At 31.5% G+C, this 14042-nt stretch overlaps 1 protein-coding gene and 1 long non-coding RNA gene across 2 annotated transcripts; one reads left to right on the forward strand and one right to left on the reverse strand.

The window, feature by feature from the left end:
• Positions 1–715: 715 nt before the first annotated feature.
• LOC143084420 (uncharacterized) lies at positions 716–3739 on the forward strand. The gene is made up of 4 exons (XM_076260793.1): positions 716–898; positions 1304–1366; positions 2436–2672; positions 3467–3739. The coding sequence occupies exons 1-4, from the start codon at positions 718–720 to the stop codon at positions 3601–3603; spliced, it is 618 nt and encodes a 205-aa protein (XP_076116908.1). The 5' UTR covers positions 716–717; the 3' UTR covers positions 3604–3739.
• A 4246-nt stretch (positions 3740–7985) lies between these two features.
• On the reverse strand, positions 7986–10089 carry LOC143084422 (uncharacterized). The gene is made up of 2 exons (XR_012981067.1): positions 9934–10089; positions 7986–8408 (listed from the first exon to the last, which is right to left on the reverse strand). It is a non-coding gene; the product is annotated as an uncharacterized LOC143084422 (long non-coding RNA).
• Positions 10090–14042: the final 3953 nt, after the last annotated feature.

Genomic DNA, 14042 nt, shown 5'->3' on the forward strand with positions numbered 1-14042 from the left:
TAAAATTTTAACACAAGATTTATAACCACTAAAGGAAGGTTGGGATTGATTTTGGGGTTATGATCATAAAAGTTTAGGAATAAGGGTTAAAAAAGAGCTCAAATAAGCATTTTTTTTTTGGTTTTCGGAAAATAACTTTAGTATAAGTAAATAGAAATCAATGAAATTTAAACACAAGGTTTTTGACCACAAAAGGAAGGTTGGATTGATTTTCGGAGGTTTGGTCCCAACAGTTTAGGAATAAGCGACCAAAAGGGTCCAAAATTAAACTTAGTTTGATTTTAACAAGAATTAAATTCTTGGGGTTCTTTGATATGCTGAATCTGAACATCTACTGAGATTTTAGATTATGTGTCCAGTTTTCTAGTTGGTCCAAGTCGGGTTCCAAAATTAAACTTTGTTTGATTTCAACAAAAATTGAATACATGGGGTTCTTTGATATGCTGAATCTAACCATGTATTTAGATTTTGAATATTTGACCATAAAAGGTAAATGTCCAATTGATTTTTTTTAAGTTCGTAGACCACATTCATGCTGTGTCAGACACCTATGCTGTGTCAACTATCTAATCACTATCCAAATACAGAGCTTGAATGTTGTGTCAATACTTTCCACAACTGTTCAGACCTCTGCGGTCGTATCAAGCGGCGCCCTGCTGAGCACTTAAATTTTAATATAAAAACCTTATAGTTATTTTATTCACTTGTAGAATTAAAATGTATTCACCATTAGTGACAATTGTTCTAGCAACTGTTGTTATAGTTGTCCAAAACCATGATTGTAAAGACTATGTCCTGTCATCATCAGACCAGTCTATGATAGATATGATGAAACATTACCTGCATACGTCAAGGAAAGAAGAATATTCAAATCATGCAGGCAAACCATCTGATACAGGTAATAATGTTTTGTCCCAAGCTTGACATATTTGAGATTTGATTTTTAGTTTGAGGTACAACAGAAATACATAAAACCGAAACGGCAGTTTGGCAACAAATTCTAGGCGACGAATATACTTTTTGTTGATCAAAAAGTCAAATTATCAATTGCAAATATCCTTAAAAACAAAAAACAAAAAAAATTTGCAGTGGCTTCCAAAAACAAATTGTAAATTTTGGTGCAAATAATTAGGTCATCAGAAGAGATTCAAACACAACATATTGAACGCACATACGAATACGAAGAACAATTACCTTTTTGAATTAATTTTGCTGGAGTTCAACATTAAATTGTCTTTTTTCGAAAATTGATGTGTTAGTTTTTACAGATAACTGATGTGTTTATATTTTTCCTTTTCCATAGGAGTGACATACGTGCGTTGGGGTAAGAAAAATTGTCCAAAAGAAGCGAATATTGTGTATACAGGTAATGAAACTTATATCCTAATATATTTGATTCGCATTAGCAAAAAAACAAAAAAATATTGAGCAATAATATTTAGTTCATTTTTAATCTTAAAGTACTTTTGAATGCAAAATATGTCTAATTACTTATATGGAGTAACTTATTTTGTTTTTACTTAAAAAATACAAATGCAGATATTTGTATTGACACAAACTCATTAACAACAAATGGTTAAGACCTATTACATATATATATAAGTATTTTTATTGAAAAATACTGTTAATATATAATGATAGAATGGACAGTTACACTCTGATATGAAAGAGGAAGACAGTCTATGTAATAATGCTGAGCTATTGTTAAGCGAAATATATGTTTTTTCATCAGTGTGAATGTTACGCTGTATTCTTAATTTTAACATTAATTTTATTTTATAATATTTCTTATTTTGAGATAAATCTATTACACTGTAATCTTTCTAGGATTGTTAAGATGTTTTTCACTTTCAATCATTAAAGAATGTTCACTTATGTTCACTGTTATTTATGTCTCCCAAATGATTCTGAGAATGGACAGCATCAATCATATGCCAACGACCAGGTATATGGGGTTCGTGTTGTTTATTCTTTAGTTTTCTATGTTGTGTCATGTGTACTATTGTTTTTCTGTTTGTCTTTTTCATTTTTAGCCATGGCGTTGTCAGTTTGTTTTAGATTTATGAGTTTGACTGTCCCTTTGGTATCTTTCGTCCCTCTTTTATGCGTATTTGGTATATTGTTGCTCTTATATTTAATTATTTAATGAATCACCACATGGTCTGTGACCTATATTGTAGACTTGATGAAAGAAACTGAGTTCCTGTATATTTGCTTTTTTTTTTAAATTCCAAGCACTGCTCATAAATCTTTATAAATAGAGATAAAAGATGATTAAACTGCAATCATTCAACACTTCAAGTTACAAATAAAAATATTTTATAAGAAAAATGTTAATATATTCATTTCTATGTTAAAGTAGAGTTTGTCAATGATCGAGTTAGAGCTTTATTTGTCTATTTAATATTGCGTTTAAACATATATGTTTTATTAAGGACAAGTTGCTGGTAATTATAATGGCAACAGAGGAGGTGGTGTGAACTATCTATGTCTCCCAAATGATCCTGAGAATGGACAGCATCAATCATATGCCAACGACCAGGTATATGGAGGTGAATATCAACTTAGTTCGTCAATAAAGCCATCGGGTTGGTCAGAAAGCATGGCCGACAAGGAAGTACCATGTGCTGTATGTTATCAAAAACGAAGATCAACAGTTATGATGATACCAGGTACATGTATGTCAATAAATTAGACAGTGCCCAATTTGAAAGAATTTATAATCAATTTGATTGATATAAATATATGAAGATGATCATCATGTGGTATGATTACCAATGAGATAAATGATGTAGAAGTAAGCAAATATAGTTCACTGTACACCCTTCAATAAAGAACAAGACCAATACTGCACATCACGCTATAAAATTATAAGGGTCCCGAAAAAAACAATGGTTAGTTTTTTACGTGATCATAATTAAACAAAACAAAGCAACTCTGACTTATATATTACTATTATCAAGCGAAAATATTCCAAGAAACTCAACTTATTAAACCAGTTGATCCTTTTTGTCATATAGCTTTGGAGGTCTATATCATTTCTTATGTATAAACTTTAATTAAAGATACCAGGATTGAAATGTTGTACTCCAGACACGCGTTTCATCTCCAAAGTACTCATCAATAGAACTGTCTAAAAAAGTAAAATAACAAAACACTGGACTCCGAAAAAAAAAAATCCAAACGGAAAGTCAACTATCAATGACATAATCAAAACATCAAACACATCAAACGAATGGATAACAGATGTCATTTCCCGATTTGGTACAATCATGTTCGTATGTGGAAAATGGTGAATAAACTTTTAGCATTTCTTTAATGTATTTTATAAAATTTGCAATTGGTTGTATCTAGTTATGAAAATAATTGCACGCATAAAAACCTTAAACACATGATCTGACCACGTTTTTTCTCCTATTTGTTTTTGATACTTATCTCTTATATTATTCTTATTGGAATATTTTAGGTCGAAAGACTTGTTATAAAGGTTGGACCTCAGCATATCATGGTTATCTGATGAGTGAGCACAAGAGCCATTATAAAAAAAGACTACGCATGCGTCGACAGGAATGCAGAACCGTTGGACAATCAGAATGGAAATGACAATGGAGCTTTGTTTTATGCTCTCCGAACCAAATGTGGTAGTTTAAGATGTCCACCGTATACCAATGAAGCCGATGTGCTTTGTGTCGTTTGTACAAAGTAAAAAAAAAGTTATAACAAATAAATTTGATTTGAATGACTTCCCGTTATCAATTATCAATTTATCAGAAGGTTGTCGTTTCTTATTAAATCTATTAGTTTCGTAATCAATAAAAGCAACAGTAGTATACCAGTCATAAATAGATTAAGAGAAAACAAATGCGGGTTACAAACTCAATCCAATTGAAACTCATTAACTATAAGATGACTTAAGTGCAAGAAAACAAACGGCAACATTATAAGAACAAACGATGGGATGAACTGGTTCTATGGTTAGCAATACCACCCGCTTATGTGATAATGTTAAAATAGATATTGCTAAAATGACTACATTCGTCACAGAAATACAGCTCACACACATGCAAGAAACACTACATTGAAGAACCTCAGTGTTTAATAAAAAATGCACTGAAAGGTATTGTTAACACATAATAATGTAAATACATATCTAAATTGCTAGTAGTGTCTTTGATATGCATTTTGTGGAAACCTCAACTGGATGACTTATTCTACAATAGGATGATCGTCACATCAGTCAGCAATCCTCTTATGATAAAATATTGTATTTCATGTTCTGGTGAAAATCTGTTTTTTCAAAGATACAAAGTGTAGAATTTTGTTATTCATTGGTGACGCTCAAATAAAAAAATCAAGTTAAAAGGCCACCCAAAGCCAAAACATTACGACAAAGAGTACCCAAATATGTCAATAAAATGTAAAGACATAGGTTTTTTTTACCGCGAAACAATAATGGCCTTAGATGCATACTTTTTTATTAGTTGTTATTGGCTTAGAACTAGCTGCAATAACTGTAAGTACTCTCTAATCTGTACTGAGTGTCTTTTAGTTTTGTTGAAATGTATAAGTTCCTGGCTATTTCCACCCTGCGTTTTTGTTGGAGGTATTTCTATTTGTATCCACCTAATGAGTTTAGCCTTTTTCAACTATTTTCATACTTTGTTCTTTTGATGTACTGTTACACCACTCTCGCAGGTTAGAGGAGAGTTTTACATCCGCTAACATGTTTCACAGTCCCATTTTGAGTGGGCACGTCTCAAGCAAGAAGCCTGTAATTCAGTAGTTGTTTGTTATTGTTTTACATATTTGTTTTTCGTTCATTATTTTGTACATAAATTAGGCCGTTAGTTTTCTCTTTTCTATGGGTTCTCATTTGTAATTTCGGGCCTTTTATAGTAGACTATAAGGTATAGGCTAAACTCATTGTTGAAGGGTATACAGTACCTATAGTTATTAATTTCTGTGTCATTTGGTCTCTTGTGGAAAGTTGTCTCATAGACAAGCATACTACATCTTTTTATATTATAATATAAACGCAAGCATTCGACGCATTGAAAGTTTGCAAAAACACGAAGAGTTTATTATTTTCACTAGAATAAACTTGATATATTCTTTATCCAATATCATATGCGAGAAGGCCGCATGGTGACCTATAGTATGTTGTTAATTTCAGTATCATTTTATCTCTTGTGAAGAGTTGTATAATTGGCAATAATATCACATATTCTTTTTTTATATATATATATTAGATACATTTATCAGAACTTTATGTTTTAAATGGTCAAAATCTTGCAGTTGATTTGGCAATTTGATTGGAGTTCTTTTGGCAAGTCGTATGTACACGAAGCGTATGTCTGGCGTAGTAGATAACTTAGTCGATATCACACGTTTTAGCTGTTTCATCGACTCGCGTATCACATCCAAAATGGTCATTACTCATCTTATATATCATTTCTTTTGGATTTTTTTTCATACAAGATGTCATGTCATCATCTTACCATAAATCAGTCACCTACGACATTTTCATAAGAGCACACTCACAACGCTTAGTAGACGCTTTGAAGTATACATTTGGAAAAAAAAAACACTCCATAATATCGTTTCGATCATTAAAAGTTGAATTTAAAATTTACCAGTATTTAAAAGTGCTGTTACAAAAAAAAAAAAAAAAAAAAAAAAAAAAAACAGAATTTAAGACTTATCTGCCAAAATGTGATTTCTATGCTTGTTTTTTTAGCAAATAGAATGGTATGTGTGTTATTTTTATACTCTACGAAGTTACGACATATCATATCCAGTTAAAAAGCCATTCTTAAAATTATTAACTTTGGGTAGAAATAGATTTTAGGAGAATTGCAATGGTAAGACATCTAAATCAATTGAAACAATAAATGATAAACAATACCTTTCTTCAATATTCAGCAAATCTGGAAAACTACATAAAGAACATTCATTTTAATTTATTGAGATGGTATATAAAGCAACAATAGTAAACAGGTGTTCAAAAGTCATAAATCAATTGAGAGAAAACAAGCCCGGGTAACAAACAAACACCGAGGGAAACGCATGAGAGACAATTTTTACAGTGTTTCACATTTGAGACATTATCTGCTAACCATTCTGAAGAACATGAAATAACTCTCATTTAGGTTTTTATTTAAAGATTTGATGTTTGTTATACGTCACCTTTTGTATTGTTCCGATTATTCTGCTGAGAATGGATTATCTGCCTTATTTACAGCTCTAGTTCTGTATTCGTAAATGTATAACCTTACAATACTTCGGAATGAAGTGTGCGGAGCTGAACGTTTTTGAATGGAATACTAATAGATAAAACGCACGTCAGATATTTATGAACAAACTTCTGAGAAAAAAATATCATTGAACGAAAAGCTATCACTTGTACCCTAACAAAGAAAATAGTTTTTCAGTAAAAAATAATGACCACATCTTTTTTAATTCTTTGAGAAAGAGAAATTGTGCTTGTTTTGAGAGGCAGAAGTCCATATCAAAGTAAAGAGCACTTTACAACGGTACAATGTGTACTTAAACCGATAGCTAAAAAGTATGATTATAGACTATACACGTTCACAGTTCTATAATCTCTCGATACCTATATTTTGGAAGTGCACTAAGATATGGTCTTCTCTGACTGTAAACGACGTCTTAACACTAAATGAATTGTATTTAGGATGTGTACCGGTTAATATTTTAGTCTTTGACACATGCATGTTCTATTAGTTGTTATTGGTTTGTGACTACCTTTTAGTAATTAAGGTACTCTAAGACCTGTACTATCTGTCTTTTGTGTTTCTATAAGGAGCTTTATGTGCTATGTATTGATCTGATCATTTAAGCGCCTTTCATCTGATTTTAATAGTTTGATTTTATGTAGTGTTTCACCACTGTCAAAGGTGAGAGTGACGGTATAGCCCAAGAAAACATGTTTTATCCCGTCATATTCTGTATGTGCCTGTGTAAGGAGCCGGTAACTGTTGTTGTCATTTGTTGCCGTGAGTCACATTTAATTTTCGTTTATGGTTTTGTAAATACATCAAGCTCCAATTAGACACCAGTATAATTGCATAGACATGATTTATTATGACATGTTTTGCATCAAGTATGTTATAAAAAAATTGTTACATCTTCCTCTGTTTTAGGTCAAAGTAAAAAATTAAAATAGAGGCGAAAGATATCAAAAGGACAGTCAAATCATAAATCAAAAATAAACTGACAACGCCATGGCTAAAAATAAAAAAGAAAAACATACAAGTAATAGTACACACGACACAACATAGAAAAGTAGACTAAGCAACCGAAACCCACCAAAAACTGAGGTTGATCTCAGGTGCTCCGGAAGGGTAAGCAGATCCTGCTCCACATGTGGAACCCGTCGTGTTGCTTATGTTATTACAAACTCAGTAAACAGTCTTATTCGGTAGGTCACATTCATGAAACGGAAGGGGATTGTAGTTACTACGTAAGGAAAATATCCGATATCATCTGTGAAACGGTTATCCATAACGGTCAATCATCAAAATTACGCTAAATTAAATAAAATTAAAGCAACACTTATTCAATCATATACAGCCAGAGCAATCTTCTAACTATGATAAGCTAGATATTCAAAAGCCAAGAATGTATGAGTGCGTGAACACGTGAAAAAAAGCAACAGAAGCCTTAAAATAATAGTCATATAAAGTCAACTAAGGCTGAACGTTAGTTTAGCTGATAGATTTATAAACAAATAATAATAGAAAGTTCTACATCAGATTAAAGAGATCCGTTTACCTTTTTGGTTCAACATGTGCTTTTAACGGTATTGTAGTATTTAAGATAATAAGCTTGTATCTTGTTTAGAAACGAGAATGTAGTAAATGAAGAGCCAAGTCAGGTACATGACAGTTATTATCTATTTGTTTGATGGGATTGAGCTTTTTATATTAACATTGGAATATGCAACTATGGACTATGCATTGAAAAGGTTGAGGTTGATAAACTTGTAATATTCAGTGCAACATGTCGAATTGTATAATTGTTTTGAAAATAACCATGGATATGCTTTATTTTGAAAATTGCACCTTTTTAATAAATGATATCGTCACCAATAATTCCTAGAATTTAAAATAAAGTCTATGTTGGTCTGTATTTAATAACATTATCCTTGCAGTTTGTATGTTTTTATGGTTAGTATTTATGTTTGTGTGTTTATAAGTGGAACAAATATTGAATCTTAAATCATATTAAGTCATCATACTAAATCAATTGATGTAAACAGTCTGAACTGATGAAATGAACAAATGCAACAACCATGTCTTCCAATTTTGAGTCAAGGTGGATATTTGTTACGGTATTTCATTGGTCAAGAGCACAGTGTTGTTAAATCTTTGTATCGGTCACCAATGTACCTGTAAGTAGTTAATAAGATGTAAACAAGCATAGATTAAACTTTTAAAAGACATGAAAACATTGCTGAAGTACAATTTTACAAAAACAGTACCTAAAATATTATCTATACAATTAAACGAGAAGACCTCATTTTGGGTGTCGCTTCTCTTCTTTCCACAATAAATTAATCAACACGCCTCTGTGTCCTATAGGTACAGTGCATAGTCGCATTTGTCATCCATTCACATGATTATTCAGATTGAGTTATTTTGGGAGAAAAACGAGAAAAAGGGTATCCGGATATTGTTCCGTCATTGGACAAAATTTTAAGTCAGATTATACTTCCGGTTTGCGTTTTTCTGTATACTTTGAACATACATATACTACGAATAAAGTGTATTTTCAGAATTTTATCTGCTATCATTTTCAAGTTTACTATCCACGGTGGTCACAGAGTTTATTAAATAGAGAGGGTCTGTATACTATATCAATGACCACCATGGATCGATTAGAAAACTTACTAAGTTAGAATTGAAAGTAAATACACTTTATTTATATATAGATACAGATAAGCGCTAAAATTATTCATGTGCACTTTTGATACCTTTTCTGAAATTCTCCAGTCATTAAATCTTTTTTCAAAATTCATTGATTACAAAAAAAAGAAGATGTGGTATGATTGCCATGTTGACAACTCTCCACAAGAGACCAAAATGACACAGAAATTAACAACTATAGGTCATCGTACGGCCTTCAACAACGAGCAAAGACCATACCGCATACTCAGCTTTAAAAGGCACCGAAATGACAATGTAAAACAATTCAAACGAGAAAACTAGCGGCCTTATTTATGTACAAAAAATGAACGAAAAACAAATATGTAACACATAAACAAACGACAACCACTGAATTACAGGCTCCTTACTTAAATGTTCATAACATACTAAATGTATATTCATATTGAAATTGATAGAAAACCACAAATTGGGAATTTTGGAAATAAAGGAGGAGGGATTAAAAAAAAAACATTTTCCTGTCCCCAATAACCTATGATTTATGATACTTTTGCTGAAATTCTCCTGTTATTCAATATTTCACAAAATTCTTCAAACAACACTTTACATACTTTAAACTACGCTCTGAATGCCCGCGATTTCGCGGTTGTGTTCTAGTATATAAGTATGCTAGCATTAACCTCAGATGCATAGTAAGTTGTATCATATGGACTACTAATATATCATCCATGGAAATGTCGGAAGTATGATTAACCTCTTGTCTTGAACATTTAGCAACCAACTCATGTAATTAACCGGTTATACATCATGTATGTCTTGTCATTTTGATGACCATCAGTCAAGGTCGAATATTGAATTCACATCAAAATGTTTCTGTATTTATGTTTTAAAGATGGTTTTGAATGTTAATGAGCATGTACATTGTTCATACTATCAACAGAGTACTTTGTTCTTCATAAATAATGTACATCAAATATTGATATTTTACATAAAAAGTGTTTTACCCCCTAATTTATAATGTGTAACTTACCTGCTGTTCTGGAAGGGGTAGTATAACTAAATCCTCTCTCCTCAGGCAACTTTTGACATACCAATCGACAACAAAAGCAAACAAGAATAACACATACAATCACTATTGTCAAAAATGTAATTATTAAGGCTTCTAACCATGGCTCCATCTGCTTGTATCAACATATGTACATGCTATTGTTGTTCACACATCTAAATGCGACATTTTATACGCCATACGACGTCACGAATTAGCACCTTTGTGGAATCAAAAATACATTAACAAAAACTACCGACCTCTAAGGGAAATTCAACGAGATGTCTATAAAGCTGAGAAAATCAAACATTATACTACTGTGTTTAAGGTAGATGGGGTGTCTAAATTATAATCCATAAATATTTTTAATAATTTTTCAAAATGTAGTTTATATCATGCTTTTTAAAAACAAATGGGTCACCGGGCTTATTTTCACGCTACACGATGTTCAAAATTGACAAAATTTGTATAGATTATGTATGGAAAACCCAATTTTCTGCAATAAAGCGTAATCTACACCACAGAAGTTTGAGATAACATAACAGAAGATGGCTTTAATAGTATGCTTTCAGTTAAGAAAAAGAAACAATGGGGTCAACTGACCCGTTTTCTTGCTACATTATAAAATAGGTAAATTCCTAACACATTCTATTGTAAAAGTACCTTAATCTAAATTATCTGCCCTTGCAATTGAGTTGCCTCCCCTTACGTGGCAAAGTTGGCAAAAAATTGATCAAACAAAAGTTTTCTGTTTTTTGTAAAATACAACCATCAATATGATAAAACATGTCATTTTCTATATTGAGGTGTAAGTTTTCACACATGCATTACCTACTACTCTATAAATTTGCACATTCTGCTAAAGATCTAGACATTGTTTTCTGGTATTTTAAAATCCAAGACCTTAACTAAGATAAAATTGAGAAAGGAAATTGGGAATGTGTCAAAGCGACAACAACCCGACCATAGAGCAGACAACAGCCGAAGGCCACCAATGGGTCTTCAATGTAGCGAGAAACTCCCGCACCTGGAGGCATCCTTCAGCTGGCTCCTTAAAAAATATGTATACAAATTCAGTGATAATGGACGTCATACTAAACTCCGAATTATACACAAGAAACTAAAATTAAAAACTAGGAGTCCATTTATGGACATTCAATCAGCACCTAATAAGTAGACAAAATCTATAGTAATTGTTTACTTTACATAATGATGGCCATAAAAACTGTTGTCGCACAATGTTGACTGTCGTATCATTATTTTGGACATTTTTGATAGTAATTAAATTGAGAATGGAAATGGGGAATGTGTCAGAGTTATGATTGTTTTTTTTCACACATCGGTGTCAATACAACGAAATTGTATGCGACTGTATACCTGTACTAAGTCAGGAATATGACAGTTGTTATCCATTCGTCTGATGTGTTTGAGCTTTTGATTTTCCTAGTTGTTTGGTATTTTTGATATTTTATTTTTTTTTCTATTTTTAAGTAAGGCTTGAAACGAGTATGATGTGAATATTCAATATACATATGATATTTCAAAGGAACAAGCCGTTTTCTGTTGTTATATTTGTTTATTCATAGGATTAAAGAACCTGTTTTATAAAGCTCTTCTGATATCGTTACAGAACGGTTTGAATATAGGTGAACATTTGATCAACAAGCATTTTAATCGGCGAAAAATGTTCTTTAATTTATCTCAAAGTAATCTGAACTCGAATTTCTAGTAGATACATATTTCTTAAAAGATCAATTGTTGATGATACATATTTTCCCGTTTAATTGATGTCAAATGATGATAAGGTCACCGACTTCTTTTTGTGCATTGACCAACCTGTCAGCTAGTTGATTCTTTTTTGTTCTATATGCTTAACTGATAAGTCAACTCTTTTCAACTGATCTTTTACAGTTTGTTTTTATGTTGAGCTGCTAAAAGTTAGGGGAAAGGTTGAGTGCCCTCAACTTAATCCAACCGAATTCTGTATATGCATGTTCAAGGTAAAGGTTTATTTATGTAACGCTATTATGTTATGCTTATTTCGATGTTTTGTTGTATTTGTTTCACACCACCTTGAATGCGTATAGCATAAAATCAAAGTCTGTGATTTTTTTGATTTTTTTTATATATCTCCGTCATGCAAACCTCAAATGTCTTGTCTGATTTTCGATATATCTTTTTTCAAAATTAAGGTATATATTCTTTTCAACTGTTTTAATAAGATTTTTATTTTATATTTTTTTTGGCCTCAAGCATCACTGTCTCGTTTATTGTCGAAATTCGCATCTGGTGCAGATAAAAATGGTACTGTTTATGGTATTGAATTATTCAACTTATGGTCTCCATGACATTCAAGTGTTTATTTTTTGGCCTGTTAAGGACATGTTGAAAATGTGAACTTCAACCCGTAAGTATACCAAATCATAAGCCAGGTACCTTTGATAACTAAGTAGTCTTAACATGTTATTATTGTCGAAAAATTGCAGATTTACATGACAAACTTGAAATTTAAACAACAACAACCATGACACCTGCTTACCTGTCTATTACAAAAAGAAGACAAAATCTGGAAACAGGCAAACAAGCAATAAAAATATTGTTGTAATTCAACACCAACACATACAAAACAAATAATATCAATATTAGCACTTATCAAGGATGCCTTAAATAAAACAAACACGCAGGTGGAATGTGAAATTTTTGATACAAAAAAAGAAACCCAAAGCTGTGACTTGAGGTTGAGCAAAAGCTAATTATATGACTAATATGACTATCAACAATTCATATAATAAGAAAATATAAAAACGCATGAAATTTACCACGATCGATGTATTGCAGATTATTATTTGAACGATATGAGCCCGACCTCATATAATCAAAGTAAAAGAAAACCTCTAAGATTCTTTATAAAATATTTATCAATTAAAAAACAAATGTTATGAAAAATAAAACATCATGAGTATTATGTTTTCTGTAGAAGAGATAAAGTAAATTGTGTATAAACATTGAAAGTATTAAACAATGTGAAAGTAAACAATAATAATAAAACAAAAATCACTAAAACAAAATGAAATATTTGCTTTTGATATTCTTTAAATTAATTTATCTGCTACATCTTAGCATATTTGACGTTTTACTTCGATTGTTCAAAGATATATATTTTTGCATTACAAATGTATATGATCATTATCTAAATTGATAAAAACAAGATAGCATTTGATTTACTTTAACCTTGCAGAATATTTTTATTATCATCCAAAGTGTCAGGAGGAATATTTACAAACCATATTCTAAAGCTGTTCTGTGCGCATATTCATGTATCATTCTCAACTTGTTTAGACTGCAGGAGTGGTGCTCTCGAAAGTATCCTAAGATTCGTCCTAAGTCATAGATAAGACCAATTTTAGGATTGACTTAGGACACTCTTAAGTTGTGTCTCGAAGCTATCTCAGACACATCTTATGTTAAAACGTCCTCAACATATCCTATGTGCGAAATTCTAAATGGTTAAAGTAATTGTTTGATTAAACATTTATTAAAGACGAAACCATATGATACAATTGTTCACGGAATTTTGTAATAACACCTATTTAATAAAATGCATGATTTCAAATGTAATTATAAAATAATATCAAAAAAAAGGTCGTGAATTAAACTGGAAAACAATTTGTTTTGAAATGAGAATAATGAATTCGTAGTGTCATCGTATCGTAAAACACGAAGTTCAAAGTTTAAAATTCTGCACAATTTCTGTATACGAGTTAATAACCGATGGTGCGTTTCATTTCATCTTCATCTTCACGTAAAAAATTGAGAAAAAAGCATGCAAAAAGTTATGGTGAAGATATGATGATCTCAAGACACCTAATTAGGTGTCCTAAAGTTAGGACGAAAAACGATATATCCTAAGTTAAGAGAGCTTCGAGAACACGACTTAGGACAAAGACTTGTCATAAGATGGTCTTAGGACACGTCCTAATTCTCAGATAGCTTCGACAACACCACCCAAGTCAGTTTGAAAATGTTTTACGTAGATATTTGCTATTCTATTGAAGGCTACATTGGCTCCACCCATGAAACGTTTTTATTTGAAT

The sequence above is a fragment of the Mytilus galloprovincialis genome, chromosome 7 (genome assembly GCF_965363235.1).
Source record: "Mytilus galloprovincialis chromosome 7, xbMytGall1.hap1.1, whole genome shotgun sequence".
NCBI classification, from domain to species: Eukaryota; Metazoa; Mollusca; class Bivalvia; order Mytilida; family Mytilidae; genus Mytilus; species Mytilus galloprovincialis.